This window comes from Grus americana, chromosome 6 (genome assembly GCF_028858705.1).
Source record: "Grus americana isolate bGruAme1 chromosome 6, bGruAme1.mat, whole genome shotgun sequence".
In the NCBI taxonomy this organism is placed as follows: Eukaryota; Metazoa; Chordata; class Aves; order Gruiformes; family Gruidae; genus Grus; species Grus americana.
In genome coordinates, this window is record NC_072857.1 from 5,049,545 (window position 1) to 5,075,094 (window position 25,550).

At 37.2% G+C, this 25,550-nt stretch overlaps 1 protein-coding gene across 2 annotated transcripts in view; it reads right to left on the reverse strand.

Annotated features, from left to right (window-relative positions):
• ARHGAP15 (Rho GTPase activating protein 15) overlaps positions 1–25,550 on the reverse strand; it is a 333,198-nt gene that overhangs the window by 121,090 nt on the left and 186,558 nt on the right. For both annotated transcript variants that reach the window (XM_054830636.1, XM_054830637.1), the window contains 2 exons: positions 18,589–18,711; positions 9,339–9,437 (listed from right to left, as the gene is read on the reverse strand). In XM_054830636.1, coding sequence (XP_054686611.1) covers positions 9,339–9,437; positions 18,589–18,711 — 222 coding nt within the window. The remainder of the gene's footprint in view (positions 1–9,338; positions 9,438–18,588; positions 18,712–25,550) is intronic.

Sequence of the window (25,550 nt, forward strand, 5' to 3'; positions counted from 1 at the left end):
ACCATTGACCACAAAATTGATCTACTCAAGTCCTTAAAGAGAAGTCTCTGCTTGCTTTGGTGGACAGAGGCTGGTACCAGTAAAGCGGGAATTATAGAAAGAAATAACCTACATACTTACAAGGTAGAATAAACATGAGAAAGCAGTTTCCAATAGCAATGTCTGTTTCCCGAGAATTTAAGTTATTTGAAATGCATCATCTCTGACACCAAAAAAAAAAAAGGTGCATGAAGGACTCATGAAGAGCGAGCTGGATCAGGCTGGCTGGGGCTGCCCAGGAGCCAAGTGATACGGTTCTGTCGTGTTATGAAACAAAATGGCCACATTTTGCTCTCATTTACATATATGTCATTCTTCCCAAACCAGGCAGCATTGTTTGTCTGCGTGAAGACAAAAAAGAAGTTGGTTTGCCGTATAATTACATCCATGATCTGTGAGTATCCTGATTATAATAAAACAATCTGCTAAGCGAATAGACAACTGGAGACATTTAAAAGACTTGTTAATTCCTTGGGGGTTTATCATGCAGTAGCCAATTTAGGGACAATTCAGTTACTAGATTGCTAACAATATCGGTTTCATAAATTCAGAGGAGTGAAATGAGCTAAAAAGTCTTCTCTTAAAGAAGTGAAAACCTTAACATAAAGCCTCCTTTTTAAGCTGCCCTCTTACTCTGCCCTCTGCCTTGCTCCTGAAGCTGTCTGTTGGTACAGTTTCTCTCACTTAGGTATCAATACCATTAGGCTGCTATATTATATGGTTAAAACACTGATGTAACACAAGCTGCTACAGCAAATAATTGAAGTAATAAAATACAACTGCAGTTATTTGCTCTCTTGAATTGCAGGCAGAAAAAAGGAGACAGGGGTTTTTAAACTGACCCCATAGTGTTGCATACAGACAGCAAAACTTTTTTTATGTGTTTTCTTTCATTGCTGTAAAACTTTTTTGGAAAAACTATAGTGTAGTTATAGTAATTTTATTTTTTTTTTCCACAGGAAAAGCAATTAGTCTACATTGTGGAATTATGCTTTCATAATTTTATGTGAAAACCATAACTTTATTTTTAAGTGACAGGGATTTTGAAAGAATCTGAAACTACAACTACTTTTTTTTTCTCATTAAAGTAACTTAATGGACTTAATTTTTTTTTGTGTGTGTGTGTGTGTGCGCGCGTGTGTGTGAACATCTCCTCTAGGCCAAGACTCATTTTGTCAAGTGTTAGCCCAAAGTGTTCTATTAATGGCTGAACTGTAAAGTCTGACTAAATGGGGTTTGCAGTGGAAATACTGCCAGCTCCTTGTCTGCGATGGCATGTGTACTGTACTAGGGCATAGTGCCTCACATTTCTCGGTTTATTCAGGAGGAAAAGAGAGGATTTTTTATCTTTTTTCCTATCTTTTTATCTTTTTCACAGCTAGGAGGTGGATACCCTCATGTGTGAGCTTCCCAAAGCTGACTCTGACCAGGGGGTATGTCAGGACCTTCATTTTCTCTTTGGCACAGAGGAAGCACCACAGACAGTCAGCTGGCTTTAAATTTCTCTAGACTTTTTGTTTCAGCATGTACAAATGTCAAGTACTTGATTTACAAAGTATATTAACATTATTTTAATATCTAGAGAATGTTGTTTGATTCTTTTTTATTTCATAGGTTAAGTGGTTTATTTTATTTATTAAGCCTATTGAAAAAGATTTTATGGAAAATTCTGAAGACAAAATGCCCTGTTTCCTTCTACATGTTCACTAATAGATATATTATACAATGCTAGAAAAAGGCAAAAGGCCAAACTCATCTCTGGTGTAATTCCAGTAAAAGCAATAAAATTACACAAGGCATGAATTGGGCCCAGGCATTGTAAATGTTACTCTGGTGCACACTGAGTGTCTGCTTGTTGTTACTGGCAAGGCTTAAAATACAAATCCCCTTTTTTTTCATGGAAATGGATACATTTCTCTGGAACAGATTAATCAATGAAACAGGTATCAGGTAACTATGACAAAGACGGCAACTGGCTCAAATGCCTGCCTTTTTTATGGCTTTTTTCTTCTTCTAACTAGCTTACTGTCTCTGCTTTCAAATTTTTAAAATACGTATTTACTCTCTCTTTTGTGCATTGTCATTGCAAGGCTTTTTTGCTTTTTTTTTTTTTCCCCCTGCTGTTGTCTCCTTTTCTCTAATTTGTCTTGTATGCCCTTCCGTGATGTTTCCTGTTGACACTTCTTGATATTTTTTCTAACTCGGAATGTGGCTTTCTAGCAGACACAGAGGCCCCAGAGTGAATACCCTTCAGAGCCAATTCTGACTTGGACCTTGCACAACGCTATTAACTGGCTCTTACTCTAAGAAAGGTGGCTATAGCGGGATTGCCTGAGCCTGAAGACAGAAATGGTTGAGGAAAGCTTGCCAATATGTTTGCACTAAATTCAACCACTCTTCATTTCTACTCAAAAGAAGAATAAAAGAAAAAAAAAAGAAAAGAAAAAAAAAAAAAGAAGAAAAAAGCCCAAAACATTTTAAATCACAAACTCGCAAGGGCTTTTCTGAGAACTTGTTCTTTTATATTGCATTCATCTGTACGTTTAAGTTTATTCTTGTTGGCCACTTTAAAGTAAACATAGTTCAATGCCCTCAGAAACAGTTTTCTTCAGCCCACTAGAATTCCCTGGAAAAAGGCTTTATCTGCTGAACTGCTGGATATTTTTGTGTGTGTGTAATTTTTTTTCCTATCAGTTTGTTTTGTTTCCTTTTTTTTTTTTTTTTTTTTTAAATTCAGTGCATATAAAAGTTGGGAGCAGAAGCCTCCTTGGAACAAGATAGAACCATAAAAGACTTCAGGAATCTCATCACAAGCTAAACAGTACAAATTGCACATTCTTCATGGAAGTATTAGCTTTTAGTGCGTGCCTGGATCCAAGCATAATAGATTATCCCAAAGTGGGAAAGAATGAACAGTACAAAATTAGCAGAACCGGGAGCTCAGATCATTTGGTGGAGCAATATGATCTCTGTACTTTCAGGGTACTGAATTCTAAAGCCACTGGAAACAGTATGTAAAATTATATCAGAGTAAGCAAGGAAGCATGCGTAGGCCTGGGAGAAGGGGGGAAAAAAAGAGAAAAGTTAGGAAAATACCTTTCCAGAGGAAAATAAGTACTGAAAATCAGTGAATGAACTTGTAGGAAACAAACTGCTATTCATGAACAATTTCTTGCTCTGAGGATAGGAATATGTTAAAAGATACGATAGAGAGAACACAAATAAAATACATTTCAGTGGTTATTCAGGGGCCAAGTGCTGTTGGAGAATAATCCTGCACTCAGACAGAAATATAAAACTGCACAGGATAGGTCGGTCTCCTGAGGTTTCCCTTCTTCTCAAGGAAACCTCGCCAGAACAAATCCTTGATGCCACCAGCTGATGGGTTTGGTCTAATCGTGCTGGGAAGTAGCCCAGGAACACTGTGCGTTTCACGGAAACTCAGAGATGGTGGTGAGTGTACTCTGGAAAAACTACCCTGTACTTTCCGACTGCCGTCTTCAGGTCCTCAGGAATGGGACTGAGGCGTTTTTGAGAACCAAATACATAAAATAAAAAATCGCTTAAGCTAAGTACACCCTGGAGGAGCAAGTCGCTGAACACAAATCTAATAATAGGGAGTATTACAATAGATATAGGGATATAAGCTGCTAGAGGTTGTATATAGTGGCTATTAATGCATACCGTGGCTGCACAGGCCTCATGTCTTCTGCAGTCCTCACTGTGTGCCTATAATCTAATAGCTACACCATACCAGTTAGTGATCCCAGCATGGCAGTCGTCAGCTTTAAGAGGTGCTTGGGATTTTTTTTTTTTTTTTCTCCAATTCTCCTGCAGTGTTTTCTTCCATTGGAAAATGAGATAGCATTAAACTGTTTTAAAAACTCATTTTTTTTTTCCTAGCTATATAAGTGTATTCACAATACTTTATATTTTTAAAACTCATTTCCTCTTTGCTTAACTCCGTAAGATAAGTGAAGTCTCCTCTATGTAAACTTCCCACCAGAATACTGACTACCTTTTAAGCAGTATATGATTTAGAAGGTAATGAAATATCACTTTCTTTTTCTTCTTCTTTTTTTTTTTTTAATAAATAGGTTTTAAAGTGCTTTTAGCTGCACTTCAGCTTTTAGATTAAGAGATAAAACCGATGAAAGGGACACAACCTTCTGTCACAGGGCAGCATGGCATTTGGGAGGTGAGGTAGTTTAAAATACCATTTTTATCTTCATTTCTCTTCATCGGGATGACTGTATTTCTTTAGTACATCCCATAAGGTACTTTATCTTTGCCCATAAAGACGTTTTCTTCCTTAAACACCAAATATTCTGGGTTATGAGACTTTGTGCGTGTGAAGTTCTGCAATGACACTATTCAGAAGCAAATTGCAGCCAAACTGAGTCTCGATTTTAGGCGCTTTGGGGTGTCACACTTGGGACACCTTTGAGAAATCAGATTTTCAGAGAGCAAGCACTTAAAACTTCTTTCAAAACCACGTCTTCTGAAAATTGCACGCCCAGCCTGTAATGGTCACTTCTGCAGTCTCGCCAGCGTAGCCGCTCCTACCCCAGCAGATCAAACCCCCCAAACCAAGAGTCCTACGCTCAGGGATTTTCTGTCACTGCTCTTATTTAACATGATTTGTTCACTGGGGCTCAGAGCAATGAAACCCAGTAAATAATACATTGGACAAACAGAGAAGATAACAAAAGGAAATAGTTAAGGTACTATAATAATTTTAGCCATTCTTTTTTCAGGTCACTATAATCTGCCCAAAGATAACTAATTGTTCAAAGTAAACATTCCACTCTGACCACAAAAGGAATCCATTACACAAACATATAATTCACAGTCATTTTTAGTGGGTTGTAAACAGTTTGGAATGAGCATAAAATGGGACAAAAATCAAAGTGAGCATTTAGAAATGAAAAAGTGTTTGCTACAAAAGGTCAGTCCCTTTACTTGGCAAACTATGTAGAAAAGCCTGGGAAAATGTTGAACACACAAGCAGTAAGGGAATTTTAAAGCCAACAACCTCCCTGTTTCTTTAAACAGACATCGGAACCTATAACTGGATCCTGTCAAACAAACGACAGCAAAAAAACATAACAGCTGCTAAGAAGTAAAGTTGAAAGATAAAGTTTTCTAAGCTAAGAACCTTCTCAGAAGTGGACTAAAGGTCTTTCTTAAATCTTTAAGCAAGGTTATGGATCCCAGGGTGGCTTTTAGGCATTGAATCAAATATGTAATTTTGTGTATCATTCTTGTCAGAGCATCCTGTGCTCCAAGAAAAGCAACGGAAAACAATGTCTGCAATGTCCAGTGTAGAATGGAAAAGGTACCTGCAATCATCAGCTTTGCTGCCTGCGGTGTCATTTTTCAAGTCATTTAGGCTGATTTGAGAGCCCTAACTTGGATTTGGGAATGGAGGGAGAAAATGAAGGACGTTTCAAAAGAGAGATGAAAGTTAAATTATATTTCCCTGGAGCATTAGTACTGTATCTCTTTACAAAACCTAAACTACACTGGATACCCTCGATAGGTTTAGATACTGACTGCTTGGGGTGTTCATTTACTCTGTCGTTAGACACACAGACAAATGATCATCCCTGGAAAAGGGTTTAGCATCAGACTGTTTTCGCACGATAAAACATTACTATGAGAAGTACTGGATGGCATTTTGTTTAGGTACAATGCAGGCTGATATTTTTATTTTTTTAATGCGTTCTACTCATGCCTTTCTCATATTTAAAAAAAAAAAAAAAAAGAAGCAAAAAACCAGCCAGCACTTTTAAAGGGTCACGGATAACAAAATAAATAGGCGACTCAAGAAATGACTGGAAATAATATCTGGCCTAGAAACCCCAGAAATCTTGCAATGGGCCCCACCCTTGGCAGGGCGCACAGCATGAGAGCTATAGTACGCTGGGAGGATTGTCCCAGGCTTCCCTTGCTGCACCGCTCAGCTCGGGGTTGGGGCTACCTATCAGACACTTCCTGGGGACAAGAAGAAGTGTGCAATACAGATCGGAAAAGGTCAACAGATAGCCCCTGGAAAGCCTGAGGTATATCCAAGGTAGGTGTTGATGGCGAAGTGAAAGACTACACAGGCAAAACAAGGAATACACAGTTCCATGAAAAAAACTTTCCCTCCAAGTCCCCGAGAAAGTAGAAAGTAAAGAAATGTTAAAATCTTTGAGTAGCCACTGTATTTCTTCAAATCTGATCACTGCATGGTTGACAATTATTCTCTCACCCTCACCACGTCACATCATATACACGAGAGGTTTTTTTCTATTTAGGCTATTGGATTAGATACGCTCTTTGCCCAGATACTATTGACTTCCGTGGCACAGGTCTGTACAGCTAAATACTCAGGACAAGAAGTTAGTCAAAAATTATGAATGAATGAATAACTAATACAGGAAGAATGAAGAAAAAAACTCAGCTTGCTTGAAAACAAAAGCAAAATTAAATGTGACAATTGTCTTGCAAGTTTAGAAGAACGGACACATTTTTATTGACTCTATTAAACTCCACTACCAATTCTGCAAGATGGCTGAGTAAATGTAGAAGGACCCTCTGATTCCCAGTCCTGTTTCAATAACTACAAATAGCAAAAGAAGCTGAGAAAATGGAATTCTCTCTTGAACAAGTGCATCCTTGTTGGATAGATAAATATGCATTATGGTGTAAGAATTTTTAGACCAGGCCTTATAAAGCACCCCTGTCCTGAAATGGTGAATAAGCAAACAGTAGCCTAGGGGGTAAATGACCAAAATCTGATCTAAGATGCAGCAAAATACTTTCAGAATAATTCCTCTGATTTCAATGTAGATATTCATTTAAAAATAGTGTAACTAAACAGGAAACCTTGCCAACAGTTAATGACACCCTCTACATTTTTAATCTGTGGGAGAATATTACTACAGTTGGCTATTGTATGTAACCTCATCTACACAGGAAAACGCACTAATTAATATGGTTTATTCAGATCACTGCTAGACTTTCTTTCTGTGCGCAGTGATAATGTTTTAAAAATGAGAAAACCAAATAGAAAATCAGTAGCTAAATAGCAATTAAGCCCGTGAGCTGATAAATAAGAACACAACTGTTCAGCAAAGTACGAATGTTTTGTAAGTAACATTTAGGGTTCGTCTCCTAAGGTCTTTTTTCCTAACAATCCTTTTTGTTCAACGAAGGACACAAGTAACATTTTTGGTACAGTTACAGTATGTAGACGATATATTTTCTAAATAGGAAAGAAAGCTTTTCTACAACAGCCAATATGCCAGCTGTACTGAGTATCTAGGCCATCTTACTAAGACTATGAAAGTAAACATACAGTTTTCATTAAATGTGCCTTTCCCATAATTGGTACATAAGTATTTCCCATGACTCTGCAGTTGAGTATCTTGGCTGGAGGCATATCTGGCCATTAAGAGGAGGGCTTCAGATCTGTTGAGTCTCAGCCATGCCGGGAGACTTGGCACCTCCACATACTGCTTCCTAATACCAACCCCGGTATAAAATGTCATCAGAAGCTTGCATAAACATTGGACTTAGCTTCACATAAATTACTGCTGTCCTGAGATAGTTTATGCCAGAACTTAGTAAAAACAACACTTTGAGTAAATAGAATGTGAGTAAATGCAAGCATCTTAATCCAAGAAAATAATAATAGAAAAAACTGTATATCAAATATAAACTCATAAATACAGTGATAAAATGAAATTTTTATCTCATGCCATATGATTAGCTTTTATTTACGTACTAGACTTACTAAAAGGGGTAAACTTCTCTAAGTCAGAGCAAGTTCGAAGGAAACACGAGAACACTAATGCAATACTCCAAAGGACGAACTCCTCTGAAGAAGCAGCGGTATTTTCATTTTCTTCCGTGAACATTTCTCTGATAATCACACAGACGATAAACATCTAATTAGATTTCTTGGATTTTTCTATTACAGTTCAGCAGTGCAGAGACCTCTGGCCTCACTTCTCCTGGAGGAGTGGTCAGATACCACAAAACATCTATGAAATATCTAGTGCATCTTTTGAAGAACCTGTGCTAAGATTGTAACCGAACAGTCAATTAGACATGTTCTGCATGGCGTGGCATTTTTATAATCTAATCTCTGCCTTTTCCTTTTCATGTTCTGAATTTCTGCTCATAATTCCTCCACTATTAATAGTCGCTTCACACATTTCTCCCCTTTCTTTCTCTCTTTCTTTATCCAGCCTCCGGCCTTCCTCCAAAAACCCAATGCTACTATCTCCCCCTACCGAACGATCTCCAGTTTGTTACTCCCCGACTTCCTGCCAATCATTCTGGGAGTAATAATATCCCAGTGCTCTCTTTGCTGTATAATTAAAGCATGAATTTCCCAGAGTTTGAAACTCCAGGGTAGTTTTATTGCACCTTTCACTATAAAACCAGGTAAAAATGATGGAATTAAAATAGCTTTTTCCTTTGTGGTTAACGGTCTAAGTATCTTTTTATTTTTCATTGGTTCTCTTGTTCTGAGACTCCAGTGTATGGCAGTGACAATGGGTTCACCCAGCCTTATTCTGAAAATAAATTTTCTATCTTTTGCAAGATATATGTTTCCCCAGATCCCTGGAACAAGTTGTAAACTTGTAACAGATGGTGATGAAGCCTCACATTTTTATACAATACATTTTAAGATTCTGCATCTACCGCATGTACCTTCCAAAGAAAATGACCTTCAATGAGAGAAGATACACTCTGAAGAAAGGAAGGCAGGCAACGGTGTTAAGCATATCTTTTTATACCACGAAAATTCTTCTTATTAACTTAATCAAAACTTTTAATGAGGATGAATACTCATTCCAATATTCTTACAATATTATGGCTTTTTAAAATAACTGTAAAAGTTAGACACCTGCACGCATTAAAAAAAATCTGGTCACACCAGAATAATATTTATTTTGGTTGAATACAACTCAGGACTTAAGAAAAAGTATTGGCATTACACTCACCAAAGACTTCAGAATGAAAGTTACTGACATTTTATTGATGTTTAGTGTTTGTTTACCCAGAGAAAGACTAAACCAACAGCATGTCAAACAAAATATAAGGAATAATCAGCATGAATGGGTTCTATTAGTGTCTTATCATATAAAGAAAAAGAAGATGCAGAATGTGATATAGTTCAGTTCATAACTATATTATAAATTGACCTGCCTGCCTACCCTGGCAATTCAAAGAGAGTTACAAGGTGAAAATTTTGGTTACTAGTAGAGAAAAAAAGTGGTGTTAAATATTAAGGTACTCACCTCTTTTTTCAACGGCTTTTATACACAGTCTTACAAACTGGGGGACTGTAGATTTCTCGTGTTCACAAACCAAGTGCAAATGGGAGCCAAAAATTTGATCTACATTTGGAAAAAAAGAGGAAAACACATTAAAGCGTATTATTAGTAGTGGGATTTTTCGCTCTTCTGAGCTTTCATATTAATTAAAAACTCAGCTATCGAAGATGGACTGACAAAGTTGGAAAGAAATCCTTTCTGAGTCCTAGTGGCTGTTAGCATCTGCCACAGAAGCAGATCTCTCAATACCTGCTGCCCGTGGCACTTGATACTTCCCCTGGGCTCCAGTTTCAATTGCCATTTAGACCTTGACCTTTCTAAGGCTTGGAGGCTGCGGTCTCTGGAGTTTGCTTGGACCTGCCATGAAAAAGCGAAGGCCGTTCTAGAGATACAGCTACATATCTTGTTGAATCCAAAATTCTGCATGATATTAACTGTTGGTCCAACCTTGAAAGTCATGCTGTTGGCCAACCTCTCTTCTGCGCATACGGAGTTTCTCTCTTGCCATGGAGTACCGTAGGGATGCAAGGGCTTTGTTACTTTGCATCAGTAGGACTTAGTACAATTTCATCTCATCCTTACAAAAGGGGGTTTTTTTGTCATCAAATTACCTGTTTAAAAAATAGAATGCACTAGATGTCTTTTGATGAGTATTGCATCTTACACCAAGTTTAATTTGTGATTTGTGCTGTTTCTTTGATGAATATTCATTTAAGCAGATAATGCTACCTTTAAGATTTTATGATTTCAAAGTTTTCAGTAACTTTGAATGTTGATCTTAAAGCATATTTGTCTAAGCAGGTTAAACTCCTCAGATTACTAATTAGCATCCTCCACCTCATTTCCACTCCATATCTTTGAGAAATTATGAAAAGAGCAATCAGTAATGGTGATGATGTCAGCTAGAACCAAAATGAATCAAACAGATGAAAGAAACTACTCAATAGGAGCCAGTTAAATGCTCAAACAATAGGAGTGTACTGTCATCATTTATCCGAAGAGACAGTCTCCATATAGCATTCCAACAGAGTACTACATTTTGGAACTTGGCATAGAGGCTTTGAAAATTTTTGTATAGGTAGCTGAGGGGTGCTAACACAAGCTCGAGCTCTGCAGAGCAAACCCAATAAGCACGCTCGCTTGCAGAACAGCAGGAGCTCCTGCTGTGCTCTACAGCTCCCATGGCACTGGATATTTCCTCCATAGCCAGTCCCACCATCCTCCACCATAATCAATCTGAGTCCTTCTTCTGCCAAGCAGCGCACCTTTTTCTACTAACAGGCAAAACCCCATTTGCTTATTTTCTGCTTTGCAAGGAGCTCCGCTTTCCTACCGTTAATCACCACTATTTCTTACTAAGCTTAGATTTCAAGAGCAACTCGATTGCCTTTTCTTTCCTAATACCCCAGAGTAGGGAACAATCAGGGGAACAAGGTGGCGTGCATAGAATGGTTTGGACTTCTTAGTATGTATCAGGGAAGTTTATTCCAGCACCTCCCGATGCATGTGATCTGCATTCTGGTAGAGTACATCAAAGCCTGAATTTCAGTTAGTCGGAGTTTCGGCTGCAGAAGGGATGGAGGACTGGGTTCACAGAACTACACTGAAGAAGGTTGTGTGCATGTGTGGCGTTAAGCATTAGCGAACAGTCTGTTACATGTTTTGGGGTTATGTTTCTGACAAAGCACAGTCTGGTTACATTTTCTTCATAAAACATTTATAGCTGCCTTCAGTGGTAATTATATATACAGAGATTTATGATTAAAATGTACTAGCACTTCCTCTTTTGACATCTTAATTGTTTTTTAAAATTTTAGCAAAGACCTGTCAAATTCTTTGCATAATATGGAATGGTGTCCAATGTAAATTATGTTAAAAAGAAGTAAAAATGTATCTTATTTGGTGGACAAAGACACTTGTAAACAATTTCAGAACAAAACAGGCAGAGAACTGCACTGTGTTTAGATAGCAGTACATGAAGAACTGAAACAAAATTAATGCATGGGTGTTCTGCAGCTTCTCTCCTCTGTTATAACCACTTTATAGCCAGCTTCCCGGATTATCTTGCAGTTACTCTTTCAATCCCCGGTATGAATGCAGAATACTTGGTATTTCTAGGAGAAAATTTAAAAAAAACCTGGAAACTGTTACACAATTCTCACCCAGTCCATTACTTCTTTTCTGGGTGCAGATTCTTTATCTTCTCCAGCAAAATGTTTAACCTCATTTTATGTACCTCTCGATATATGGATATAGTCACATCCTGTATCCTGCAGTTAAGCTTTAAAACACCTCTTCTTCAGAAAATAGGCACTCAGGATTTTTGTCTTGAATGGAAGGGGCAGCAAATCAGCATCAATAGCTGCTGGGCATCAAGAGAGACTATGGCAAAGCAATGACACACAAGAGCTTTGGATTTATCCCCCCCCCCCCCCTTCTAGAAATTCATGAGTATTTATAAGTACATGATCTCATGAGTCATTCAAATACTCTGAATTCTGGGTACTCCTGAACCGCAAACTCCATGACTCTCTCTAGTCAATTGATTTTTTGCTGGATCTGTTTCTGTACATAAACATGGGAATGGCAGCAGTTACACTGCCATATTTATACTCTTTCAGGTCATGGGGATAGTTGAGGAAAACTCAGTTGAAATTTGTTTGTGCAGTATTTTGAAAACAAGGAATTATAAGAATGACAAAGTACTAACTTTTGTAAACTAGATTTATGTGTAACTAAGATTAAAATATTATTTTCCTATTATTTTATAGGTGTGCATATATATTTTAAAACTAGTTTAAAGGGAAACTATCCAGAACTTTTTTTTTTTTTTTTTTTTTCAAAAAATAAGAACTGTTCCCAAAGGGATAAAAGAAGCAAAAAAGACTTTCTGTGATTTATTTGTGATAAGGCCTTTCAAAACTTCATTTTTTTATGCCTTGAAAAAAAAAAGATGTACACAACACTCCCAACCTCCTCTTATGACAGTTTATGTTTCCTATCCAGCTTATTTAACTCAAATGCCTGGGAAATAGACACAATTACCACCTTATGGAATGCTACTTAACTTTAAATGCTCCCCTCTGAATAGAAATCCACTTTATCATCTCAGAGTTATTCCAGTTTCTCAGGAATTATTTCCTCTATAGGCTCCTGAAATGCTCTTGTTTCATCATTTAAAAATTTAAACTAACAATTGTTCAGAAATATCTTTTATTAGAACAAAGGCAATTCCCATACAGTGGATTCTGTTCACAAGAGCTTGTACAAAGGAGCTGCATACTATGCCCATATACAGCTTTAATCATTCACTCTTTCAGCTGTTATCAATTTAAAACCAATGAAACTCCCACACTGAGTCCATTTGAGCAGTCAATTTTAATATCTTGGGGCATCTGTAGTTATTCTGAATTGGCTGCAAAAGCAGAACTAACAAGTTAAGCTCTAACCATAAGTCTACATCAGGCTGGTAAACCATACATCAAACGCAGACAGTTAGTCAATACTGTAGTATGAAAAACCAACAAGCATTTTTAAGAAGAGCAATATATTCATAATATGTTTGGCGGTATGGTTTACATTACACGTCCCTGATATCTGTGCATTAAACTTTCTGTTTGCGATCGTGGGGTGTGTGACAGCTTTGCACATGGATATAAAATGAGACACCAGAAGAGGAGGGAATGGACATTTGCAAGTTGTATAATATAAAATGATGATTACAGCTGCAATGAATTGCTCGTTCTGGTGAGCTTCAAGTTTTCCCTGAGCCTGACAGAGCTACACTTTTTGAGTAGCTCTCGCAGGCTGCGGCAAAGCCACTAATTCTGAGCTGCAGAAATCTAGTCTATGGGAGACAATACTTCTGGAAAAGAAACAATTAAAACAAAATCACTAAAGCCACATCCTCACCAAGAATGTCATTGTTTAACTGTTTTTGGTGTACACAGATGAGATGTGGCCACACTTGGAAGGAGCTCATACTTCAGTGTTTTTTATTAAAAAAACAGGCAAAGGCATGGCTAATATTCCCATTTCTCAGGAAGAAGCTCAAATTTTGACACAAGAACAGAAGGTATAATGGTGTAATCCCCAAGTTTTTTAAAATGTGAATTATGTCTATGTAACCGGTGCCTTCCAGGAGCAGAGTTAATTCTTCTACATTTGAACTGCTAGACTAGCAGTTGAACTGCTAGCTTTGTATCAACATCGAAGTTGCTTTTCCTTTCTTTGTTTCTGTTTGAATGTTGGGAGGAAGAAGGGGGAAAGAGAATGAAAAGGCAAAATAAGAGAGGACTGTGCAGAAAGAGGGACAGAACAGTAAGCACCACAGTGGTGAATTTTTTGGAGGGGGAAGGGATGTGGTTGGAAGGAGCCATATTCTGAAAGGTGACTTCTTCTAGCTGCTCAATCTGTAGAGTCAGACATATTAAGTCAGACATTAAAATGATGCTGATCCCAGACTGGGGCTCCAAGTAATGCTACAACGCTTTTACAATAAGTAGACCAGGTCCTCAGCTGACTGAAGTCAGCGAGGTTGTCAATGGAGCTCCCTTGATTTATGCTGGCTGGGAATCTTGCCAGTCCTTTTAACTTGAAGATTTACTATATATCGTTGATCTGTGGTGGTCATCAATTTAAAAAAAAATTACATTTGTGAACAGTTACTATTAAGTGGCATATGAGCTGCCAGATTTGTTTCACATTCTCAGAAAAAGGGAAAATAGGGAGTACTACAGACACTGGTCTCTTTTAAGAAATTATGGTGTTTTATTGGGGACAATAGCTCATTTGAATTCAAAGAGAGTGAATCTACTGTACTCCTCAAAACAGGTCTCCAAAAATGAGATATTTTAAAATTATCTGAATTATTTCTGACCATCATGTCTAAGGAAAAAAAAAAAAAAAATCACTTTGTCCAGTGTTTGACCATCCACAGATTTGGGAAACGTTCTTCCAAAAGTCCATGTAGTGGTCAAAGAAAAAAAGAAACACCCTTGTGACCCATTGTCCCTGCAAGTCAAAGGGAACATTTCCTTACTTTCCGTAAGTTATTACAGGCACCAGATCACTTGCTAAATTCCTGCATAACCCAAAATTACAGAACACACCAAAGGTAGATCTTAATCTACTCTTTTGGACTTCTCATGAGTGTTACACTCATTACATTGAACTGCTCCAAGGTCCATTGAGACATATGAGACAATAAAGACTTTTCCCTTGTCTGGAAATAAAATGGTTGATGATCTCTGCACTGCTATCTGCACAACCGCCAACATATGCTGAGCCCTGTTCTATAGGCTATCAAGCCAAATCACAGCTAGTTCCTTTCACTAGCAATTGAGTGGCTTTTATTTTCATCTTGAAACAGTTGTAACCATTCCAATTTTTATGCTGTATTGGTTTTTGCCTTAACTTAACTTACGAAATAAATTCAGTGAAGTTCCTTCAGTGTCTAGCTTTTGGGAAAAAAAAAATCCACTCCCAAAAAACCTAGATTAATTTCTTGCCAGCTGCATAGCTGCATTTTCCTCATTTCCCACAGTGTCATTTATGTTGTTGTTACTCATGCTTTTTTACCATTTACTGAAAGTGTATTTTGTGATAGTCTATTACCAATACAACCATCATAGCTTTGAAATCACAGTTTCACAGAAGTTGGGTGGTGGGGGTTTTTTTGTGGGTTTTTTTTTTTTTTGTGTGTGTGTGGACTAGAAAGGCTCAGAAATCAGGAAGTTAGCAGGCCAATATCAAGTTGAAGGTTGGCAATTCATTTTGGGTAATATTAAATCATGACAAAGCTCAAACATAAAGATCAAAGTTCAATTATAGACTATAAAGTAGTTTTAAAAGAGAAGATTTATATATTATTTTTCTAGCATATTAGTGCAGATTCTGTAAATTCTGAGAATATTTCAGTCCCGAGGAACTGAGGACCCCTGCCCTAGCATATAAATTTGAACACAGTTCTTCTCAGAACAGCACTGTTAAAACGGCAGACATGGAACATGCCTCATTTACTATTTCTAGGCTTGCGTGCATGTGTGGATGTATATGAACACAAGTGTGCATATAGACGCATATATATTACACAAAAATACTGTATTACATATCGTCTCAGAAACTACTCAAGATGCTTCTAGACCAAAGATATTTTGTGTAAGCAGGAGTGAGATGGAACGAGAAGGACTGACGATCTTCATTAGAGCTCTCGCCGGAGCATGAAACACCCCAGCAACCAGCGCATCGCAATGAATGGAGCCAACGTGCAGTTCCCTTTCTGGCTGCTTTCACACAAAGGACTAGAAAGCAAACGGGACTGATGACAAAAATAACTTTTTGTCACGTAAAGCATTGGCGCGTCTTCATTTTCAGATCAACATGCGACTAACATTTACACTTTGGTCTGATCCATTCCCTTGTCTGATTATTATCCTCCTAGTTCTCATTTGTTAACTATATCTACTTTATTTACTACATCGATATTTGCTACGTCCTACATAAACAAAGTTTTGTTAAGAGTTAAATGACAATCACATAATTTCTAGATTTTCTGATAACAGTGTTGGCAGAACAAAGTACCCCAGGAGATCAAACTGCTATTTAATTTTGAAGCCTGTATTCCCAAATTTGGTTAATGCAGAGAAATGTGTTGAGTCTTCTGGCCAAGTGTGTACACATCAGTGACTAACAGAGCACAGAACTGTGTTTAAGTGAACTTACCACCTTAAAATGTATTTACTCATTACTATAATTCACGTGTTAAATTTATTGGAGTTTTGGTTCCAATGTGACATACAATGTAAAAAATCAATATAGATTTGAGAGCTTTATAGTGCCCCTGGCAAATATGAATAGCACTTGATGAAAAGTGAAGGTTTTCACAGCACCTACAGTGCCACTGCATTGGAGTAATTAACACCACACGCTTCACAGATATTTATATCAATTCTTCACCAGCACACAGAACAGCTCTTTGTCAGAAATTCAGTACCGAGATGTCCTGCAAGGCTTTAGACACACTTTTATTACGAGCCCCTATTTTAAGGGATTTACAATTCTGACAGAAGTATTTCCCTATGGGAGAAAAGTTAGTATGCATGTTCTCAGAGCTGGCGGAATTTTTTCTTGTAAAAATTGGTTAACATTTTTTTCCCTTAAGAAACGAGCAAATAAATAGTTTTGAGAGGTTTCTGCAACCATTTAAGTCACCTTTAGAAAAATAAATAGATGCATCCTATAATACAAAATTTGGCAGGCTTTTCACTTTTAATCTGGATGGTTGCATTTTGTGATTTAAAAATATTCTAATGTGAGCCTAAAAATTAACATTTAAAAGTGGTCTCTGTATAAGCAGTGCAACTGCATTTTCATAACATTTTAACAGATTAAGGGATAAACTCTGGTGAAGACAATGAAGGAACCTTATCAAATAAGCATTTCACATAGACTTACCCTAGATTGGAATTAAGCCGTGCTAACGAATCCTGCCTCATTTGCATGGCCAAAACCTAATCCTAATGAAACTTCATGGTAGATAACTAACATGTTTTCTTCATGGTAACATTAGTTTGGTAATAAAACCATGCCGGGTACCAATTCTGAATCACAAATCATGCTGCTTCGTTATCCATGGAAGAGTATCCCAGGTAGAACCAAGCTATTTTTATGAATCAAGAGCTTAATGCAACTGTAGCCAAACCCAAATGCATCTGTCTTTCCTAGAGAGATATATTAGAGGATGGATTTGAGTTATGCTAATGAATCTGGATTTGTTAGCAGGGATCACATCTGATCCCTATGTAACACCGCAGGAGATTCATCAGCCACACTTTATTAAACTAAAAAAAAAAACCCCAACCCTTAAATCCAGAAATTAAAAGACTATAAATTACTACTCTATTACTGTAATAACTGAAACAAACTAATATGATGCATTCAAATCCCACCCTCAACCCACAGGGCACTTCAAAGAGGTAACACCCTCCACTGTACCGAAATCAGATACTACGAGTGTTTAAGGACAGATCCTGAAAGTTTGGTGTGTGCGAGTGTGTGCACACCTCACCCACATATATTTGGGTATAAATGACATTTTTTTAAAGTGTCTGTGGCAGTTAGAAGCAGAAGCTCCTCACTAAGGCACGCGATGACTTTATATAATGAAGACTTCCTTACATTAAGCAACGGAACGTATCTGAATGTACCTAAAACATAAGGACTTAATTCAAAAAATCTTCTTCTCTTCAGACGTGGGCCCAGCTGGTGTTTAACTCTTGTGGCTGCTTTAGCTTTTGCTGGCTGGGGTCAATCTCTTGGCTCAGGACAGACAAGTTTAGTACACACTAGCAACACCCCTTGCCATTTTTGACACACCACTGGAAAACTCACACGCCAGAGATTGACGGGGATTGCTGGCAAAATGCCTCTTTCTAGTCAATTTGCATGTGCAGTTGTGGGTTTCACACATAATAATTTGGGAGTGAGTAAATTTTTAAAGCATTATTCCAGACAATATTTAAAAACATGGCTTTGCTTGATTATTAGTGGTCAGAATGCTACTGCCTTCAAGTTAACTACCAGTTTCTTAGCAAAACGCTTACTTCTTGGATAAACTAACAAAAACGTTTTATCAAAGGAACAACTTTTTGAGGATATGTGAAAGTGATGGCTGACCAACTTAGCAAGAAATTGGAGTAGGAAAAAGTCACAGATTCAAAGCTTTTATTATACACTGGCATGCATTTTAAATTGTTAAAAATGTATTTTGTTGGCAAGTTAGAAAAATAATGAGGGAAGACAGCAGAAACTATTCCAGCCTACCCTAGAAAACAAATTAGCACAGCATCTGAAGTTCCTATTTTGGATTGTGAAATATAAAACTATATCAATATTCTTTTCTTAAAAAGAAATGGCGTTGTGCAGCATGTCGATTTGCAATGTGCATGGTGAGTGCCTGTGTTAAATGGAGGAGCTTCTACCACGTGCACACCGAAGCAGAGAAATTGAAGCAGCAGTCAGACAGCACAGAGATAGATGTAACCATACATTGATGTTTTCTTTGCAGTTCAGCAGTGTAAGTTTTATGCGATACAGCAACAAAACCATATCTAAGAATTGTTTGTCCAATGCACTTATTCATTTAACTGAGAATGAAAAATTAATTTGTGAATTTTTACTTTTTACTCCAAAAAATATGTAAGACCAAACACACCTTTAATAAGTCCCTTTTCTTGCAATGTTTTCAAGGAAGGTCTTCGGGAGATGAACTTCTTTAATCTGCTTTTAACTCGGCTTCTGTCATTTGTGTCAGAGGCACTGTAGTTCAGTCTGAAAACTAAAGGAAACCAAAAGAAAAAGCTTCAGTGAAATGGTATTTTTAAACTAATAGTAGTTTGCCCAAATATCCTTAGAAAATACTGGCCATAGCCATCCTAGTAAATTCATGCGGTAGGTCAGCGGTGTAGCTGGTTGGATACTACAAAACTTCTGATTAATACTTTTGTGAATAAACTTGATGAGTTCACTCTGCTGGTTATTCAGAGAGTTGTATTATTTATTGCCCATAAGTATTTGGATGGTGACCAGTTTACTCATGAAATGTTCACAAATCCCACAAGTTTCACATGGATGATTTTTCAAGTAAAACTCTGGACTCGAAGTGTGCTATGCACTATTAGCTATATACTACTTGCTATGAGGAAGGACGGATGGTTACACCACTAGTGAAGGACTGAATTGTCTTGCCAAGATGGATTAAGCGTTATATATATATTTAATGCAGTTATAGAAAACATGGCTATATGCCATGAAATGTGTGCAAGATGTATTAATTTATGGAAAGAAAAGTATTCCTGTCCTAATCATTATATTTTATTATATTTAGGCATTTACCAAACTGAGAAACATTTTGAGCTCAATTTATTCCTGCTCTGTGTCAAAAAGACATAGAACCCAGCTGCAGAAAATCCCCTGGAGGAAGTTTCAAAGGCATAAATTTAACTTTTTCTCTGCTGAGGTGCTTGCAGGGCACCATCATAGCTATCAAAATAGGCAGTATTACGAGGAAGGAGAAACTCAGCACTCAAGGCTGGATGCTCCAGAAGCAGCGCTGATGCCATGGGAAGACCTTCTTGAAAGGTATCCCTCGGCAAGCAGATTTTTAAAGTTTTGTAACAAATCACCTCAGCCTCACCACCCTTGAATAACCCTTATCTTGTGTCCTGGGCTCTCTCACCCTGCCCATTCCCCAAAATGCTGAGCAGGAAAATGAGGCAGCCAGAGCAGTACAGCCTTCCCTGGCAAGGACCTCCAGCTGCGAGAAGGGTGGCTTCTGCTTTTTGAGGAAAGAATAGCGTTCCATCTTCTCTTGAAAACACATAAATTAATAAATAAATCCACAAAAATACAGTATTCTCCACAAGCTGAACTTGCAGGAGTTGGTCCATCGTCCCTAATTTCTAAATCTTGCCCCGGATATTGCCCCCCGTGGTTACAGAGATGCACTCTAATCTCCCCCTCCAGATTGAATCTCTCCTATAATGCACTGATCTTCACACAGATGACCCAAGGGAAGAGCGAGAGCAAATAGAAAATTATGATCAATATTGTTGGGCTATTTTGTAGCAAGGAGTTTTGCATAAATTATAAACAGAACCAGAATATTTAAAGGTGCACAATTATAAAACAATGGCAAGCTAAAATAACCGGTTGAGCAACAGTAACAACCCTGGAATATTGTGGTTTACATTACAAATCTGATTTTAACAGCCAAACTTATAAAATGGTTTACGCGTTGCTGTTGTCAAGGGAGAAAAACTTGCCAAATTGTTCATTTTAAGTAAATAGAACATAGCCAATTAAGGAAAGCAATATTTAAACACATGCCTGTGATGATCAGAGCATAGTTTGCTTCTGATTTCACTACTGATTTTAACAGAAGAGTGCTCCATTTTCCCACAGCACTAAAATGACCCCACACATACTTCCACAAACTAGTAATCACACAGGACAAATAAAAGGACACTTTACTGGAAAATACACAGCTTGGTACAATAATCCATCACTTATGAAAAATAGAATTCACATTTTTTTAATGGTAGCATTCTTGGAATGATGTATCATAGAATATAAAGATTAGCATTCAATTGATGGTTGGTGCTTTTTTAACATTATAGTGGAGGACTTTTTGTTCAAAATTGAGCAATCCTTGGCAGGGACAAGCTAAAATTCCAAGTCACTTGGCTATGCTATAAAAAGAACAACAAATGGATGTTTCTAATTCTGCATCTTAATGGTACTTTGAAACAGTGAAGTGAATTGTATTTAGTTTGGGGACTCTCTTGTTGCTCAGGGTCATTCTGTCCCTAGCGATTCATATTTAGGTTTGCTTTTTCCTGACTTACAGTGAAGCTTCCCCAGTGCAAATGATGCAGGGGTGAAAACACCTCTCAAGTCCCTTAAGATGCCTGCCACATTTCCCATTCTGCGCGACCCTGAAGCGTTTTATGCCTGCTTGAAGTACATGTTTAGCTCTAAGCGTACACCAGATTCGTTAAGATATTCTAACTGAAGTGAAAGCGGTCATACTGTGAATGGTAGGATAGGGGATCTAGGACTTGACAACAGAGTAAAGGTCCCTCTGTTTAGAAAGATACATTAACCCAGCTGGACATTTCATAGCTGGAACAGCAATTATGGTGTTAAAACTACATCTAGAGGTAGGAATAATTATTGTCATGGATACTTTTGTATGGCCTATGTTGAACTGTATAACACATAGTTAAAAAGAGCAGCAAAGCTAATTTTGATGAATTTCTTATTTTATTCTATTAAACATGTGTGAGTCACCAGAGGGAAACTCCAAGCCTCCCAGAAATTCAAGGGTTTAGATAGCATGTTCCAAAACCGAGCTTAGCCAGAAACATTCTTGTTGGGATCTCATTTAGAAATATTCCTTCTCTTGCCAAACCATTCTTCTCGCGATATCCCCACATTAAAATGACTTTGCTATTATATTTGGAAATACAAAGAGGACCAAATGTTACTTCCAAGAGAGAAAAAAAAAAGTAGTTATAAAACTCAAAAACCACAATAAATATTTTTTGGAGTGCCTTCCTTTTTAAATTTCAGGTTCTGGATTTGGCTAGAAGAATCCTCCATGAAAGAGAGCTGGCAAACATCAAACAATATAAAAAAGTGGAAAGCAGTTCCATACAGAAGTAAAATAGGATACTTAAGGACCTAAGTATAAAATAATAGGAAATAAAATCTACTGCTTGTTCCACTGTATGTTCCCTGGCATAAACTGCAGAGGTGTGCCATTTGATTCATTGCACTGAATAAACTTGTATCCTCAATTTCTGAAGCTCCTCACACTGGCATATCCACATAAATGCTTCAAAACCAACACAGAACAGAAGGATAATTCCCCTCCCTTTGCACAGACTCTTCAATTAAGTATTTCTTATATTGCACTAAGAGCTTCTGAGACAGCAAAAGGAAACGTATGCTTACTCTTTTTACAGTACATGTAGAGGGGAACCCAACAGAGGTCAATATTATGCTACATTTCTCCTGCTAGTGTAAGTAGGTGCAAAGACACTTCAACCCAACAGCAAAACCAGCATTTGAGTACTGGATGACTCACGTTTGGCTGGAAATAAAGGTGGGCTCTCAGATCTAGAAAAGCATTTCTGATGAGTTTGGTCACTTTATTAGGTCTCTATTTATTCCACAGGTGGGAAAGATATGAATGGACAAATGAAAAAGATAGCAAGACCTTTTCATCATACAAATTTCTCTAGAATTAAGCTATAATAAATCACATCAGCTTATCACTTTAGAGAAGCGCAATAGCAGATTGACTTCAAAAAGCAAACAGTATAAACACATCATTAGGCATAAAAGAAAGAACACATCTTTGGCCCTTAATGTTGGATAACATCAGCTGAATTAGGAAGGATAACTATAGACTAAATTCTCTGCAAAAAAATTACACCAAGAAAAAGCTGACCTGTCTGGTTTTGGGCATCTATATAAGTACTTTGATTACTTATTCAATGCCACAAGTCCAGCCTTAATATTCCTAATAACATATAAGTAACAGGAGCATCATGCAAAACCACAAAATGAAGTTTGTACAAGAGCTTTTACACAAGAAGATGGGTGGAAGGAAAGAATTAATGCATTACCTCTAAATCACACAGTTCTGTAGAAATAGTAGCATCAGAGTCAGTGGAAGTTTTGAGATGTACAGATGAAGAATTTCTTGCTATAATTTAATGCACTAAATTGTATATATGATGCAATGAGAGTAATCATATTATAACTTAAGCAAGATTAAGCAGTGGCTAACATATTTGCAAGGTGAAGTTACAAAAGCCTTTCTCCAGGGTTTTGGTATGGTCACAACTAAAAGAACTAGGCAAGGCTCTAACCTTTTCAGGGCAAGGATGAAAATTTTTTATGTGACGACTTTTGTCAATCTAGTAGAGAAACTAAAACACAAGTCATGTACCTAGACATTATATTTCTAGCAGACCGTTTTTCCTGGGAGTGATGTTCTGGGCCAAGCCTGAATGATTCAGAAAGTAAAATGTTTTAATGTGTTCTAGACAGCCCCATATATTATTGGCAAGATTTTGTAACTCCCTATAAAGTGATCTTACACTCCTTCCAATGACTTTTATTTCACTCTTAATTTATAAAACATTTATACATAATCCCAAGGGTTTACCTATGATTAATTCCTGCCAGGTACAGTATATCTGAACACTTCTAACGTTGAAAGCATTGGTTTCTGAAGAACTATCCATTAATGACTTTCTGAACTGTGACAATGGATATTGACAGTGCTTGTCAGACTAAAGCACTATTGATTGCTTCACATCATATGTATAGCAAAACCAATTTCTTCCAAGTACCTCTTCCTAACTGAAATACATTATTATGGTGCCTATCTGTTTATTATAACACCCAAAATTATCATATGTAATTCATTTGGATGGAAAGGGCTTGTACAGAATGAAGAGCAGCTGTGGGAGTGGATAAGGCAAGAAGAGATTCAAATAGCTTTACGTTAGTACCTTTTCTTCCATTAGCCTTGTTCTTCAGGAAAAAAAGTATCCCACAACTAGTCTGGAATATGCAAAAATTTTTTAATACTCTTGAGGATTTCAAAATTTCAGGAAGTTCTTAGAAATGGACGTGACTTGTAATATAACGATAACACCCATAAATTGGGATTTAATAATTCTTTTCCCAAGGATTACTAAAAGCGACAAGCCTGACGATTCAAAACACAGAATACACTGATCAAATTCCTAGATGCAACTTTCTTAAAATACCTATGAACAGATCCGTGGGCTTAACTGTGGTCTCTGTTGTCTTGAACTAATCATTGTCTTAAGTGCTTTACAGACTCATATCCTGAGTCCTCAGCAGCATCTTGCAGGACTGACTCCAAGCTGAGATGGCAAAAGAGGAGGTAGGAGTAGGTCTCTATGACTTTGGATAATGAAAGTGCCAGTCTAACAGCAGAACTATCACATGTGTGAAAATATTAAAGACTTTAATTAATTAATTTCAGGTAATGGGAATGCTTAATTACTGAGTGTCTCATCCTCCTGAAGAAATAGATCTTTAAACGCATATGATGATGCCTACCTTCCAGGAGACACTGTAATTTAAGGATAGATAATGACTCATGACCTTAAGTTTTATTGGATTTCATTGGAACTCAGAATTTAACATTTTTTTTTTTTTCAGACTTTTTCAGCCTGCAGTGGATATGAAACTACCGCTAGTCCTTTACGGAAGGAGCAGCATGCATTACTGCCTGTATAAATGTTCAGGTTTTCAACCAGCACCAAAATTTTGAGTGACAAAACCAAGTCCCTACCTCCTTCCTTTCCTTTGTGATGCTCTGAGATGGAGTCAATAAAGTCTGCTCACTAAGGATAAAAAATTCACTTCACCTACTTTATTGAGCTAAAGACTTTTGTCAGTCATCCCATTTTATCCCTTAGTGAAGTTCCTGGGCAGGTCTCATGAGTTATCCCCATGCTATAATTACTGTATCTTTTTTCTAAAAGAGTAAAATGAGAGGCAGATACATGGTCTACTTAAAGGCACGACACAAATGCTTGGTGGGTAAAATGCAGAAATTGGGCATTATCCCTAATCTCTATGTTTATGATAAGCTTTAAAATTACAGACTTTATGACTACAGAGCATAGACCCAAGAACTGCAGCATCAGGTGACAGATCACCAGTATCACCGGTCAGGAGATGCTAGGAAGATTTTGTTTGCATGGGCAGCAGAGGACCCAAAGTCATTCAGGTTTATGGTCTTATACAGATATTTGCAAGTATAACTGCAGTTGCAAACGTTTATGAAGCCAGCTCAGAAGGAAACAATAGGAAAAAGAAAACAGTGATTATATAGCACGAATAATTTTTCTGTAATATGACAGCCTAACAACTTAAGTGCTCAGTAGTGTCATTACACTTTGTGAAATTTGTGTGCATTAGCAGTAAAGATTCAATAAAATGACTATATAATTCATATTTTGCATCATGCTCTGATGCATATAAACTTTTTAAAAAATTTTGTCCCCCACTAATAATAAGTGGAAATAAATGAATAGTGTGTTAACTATCACTACGCGCCTACATTGTGAAACAAACTGGCAGTCCCCACACAGCTTTTCTTAGTGGTATTCATACCATAAATATTTAGAAAAGTAAAGCAACATTTCTGAGTATGTATAGGATTTATAAAGGAAGATCATACCAAACTAACCTGATATTTTTCCGTAATAAAATAAATGAGGCTTTGGTTTTGTTTTTTAGAAAAAGAAAATGCAATAGACCAAATCTGTCTGGACTTCAGTTGTGTATTTGATATGATGCCAAATGGGAAATTATTAGTTAAACTAGAGAAGATGGAGAGAACTAAAACAATAACTGTGAAGTGACTAAATAAGGTATTAAAATGAGCTTTGTTGAAAGGAGAACTACTGTACTGAAGGAAAGTTACCAGTGCAGGTCCTGAAATATTCTTGGAACTGATCTTTGTGTTTTCTTTAATGACTTCAACAAAAAAAGGAGGAGCATTCAAAAAAATACTTGTTGGTGACTCAAGGCTGGGAAGCATCATCAGTTCAGACAAGA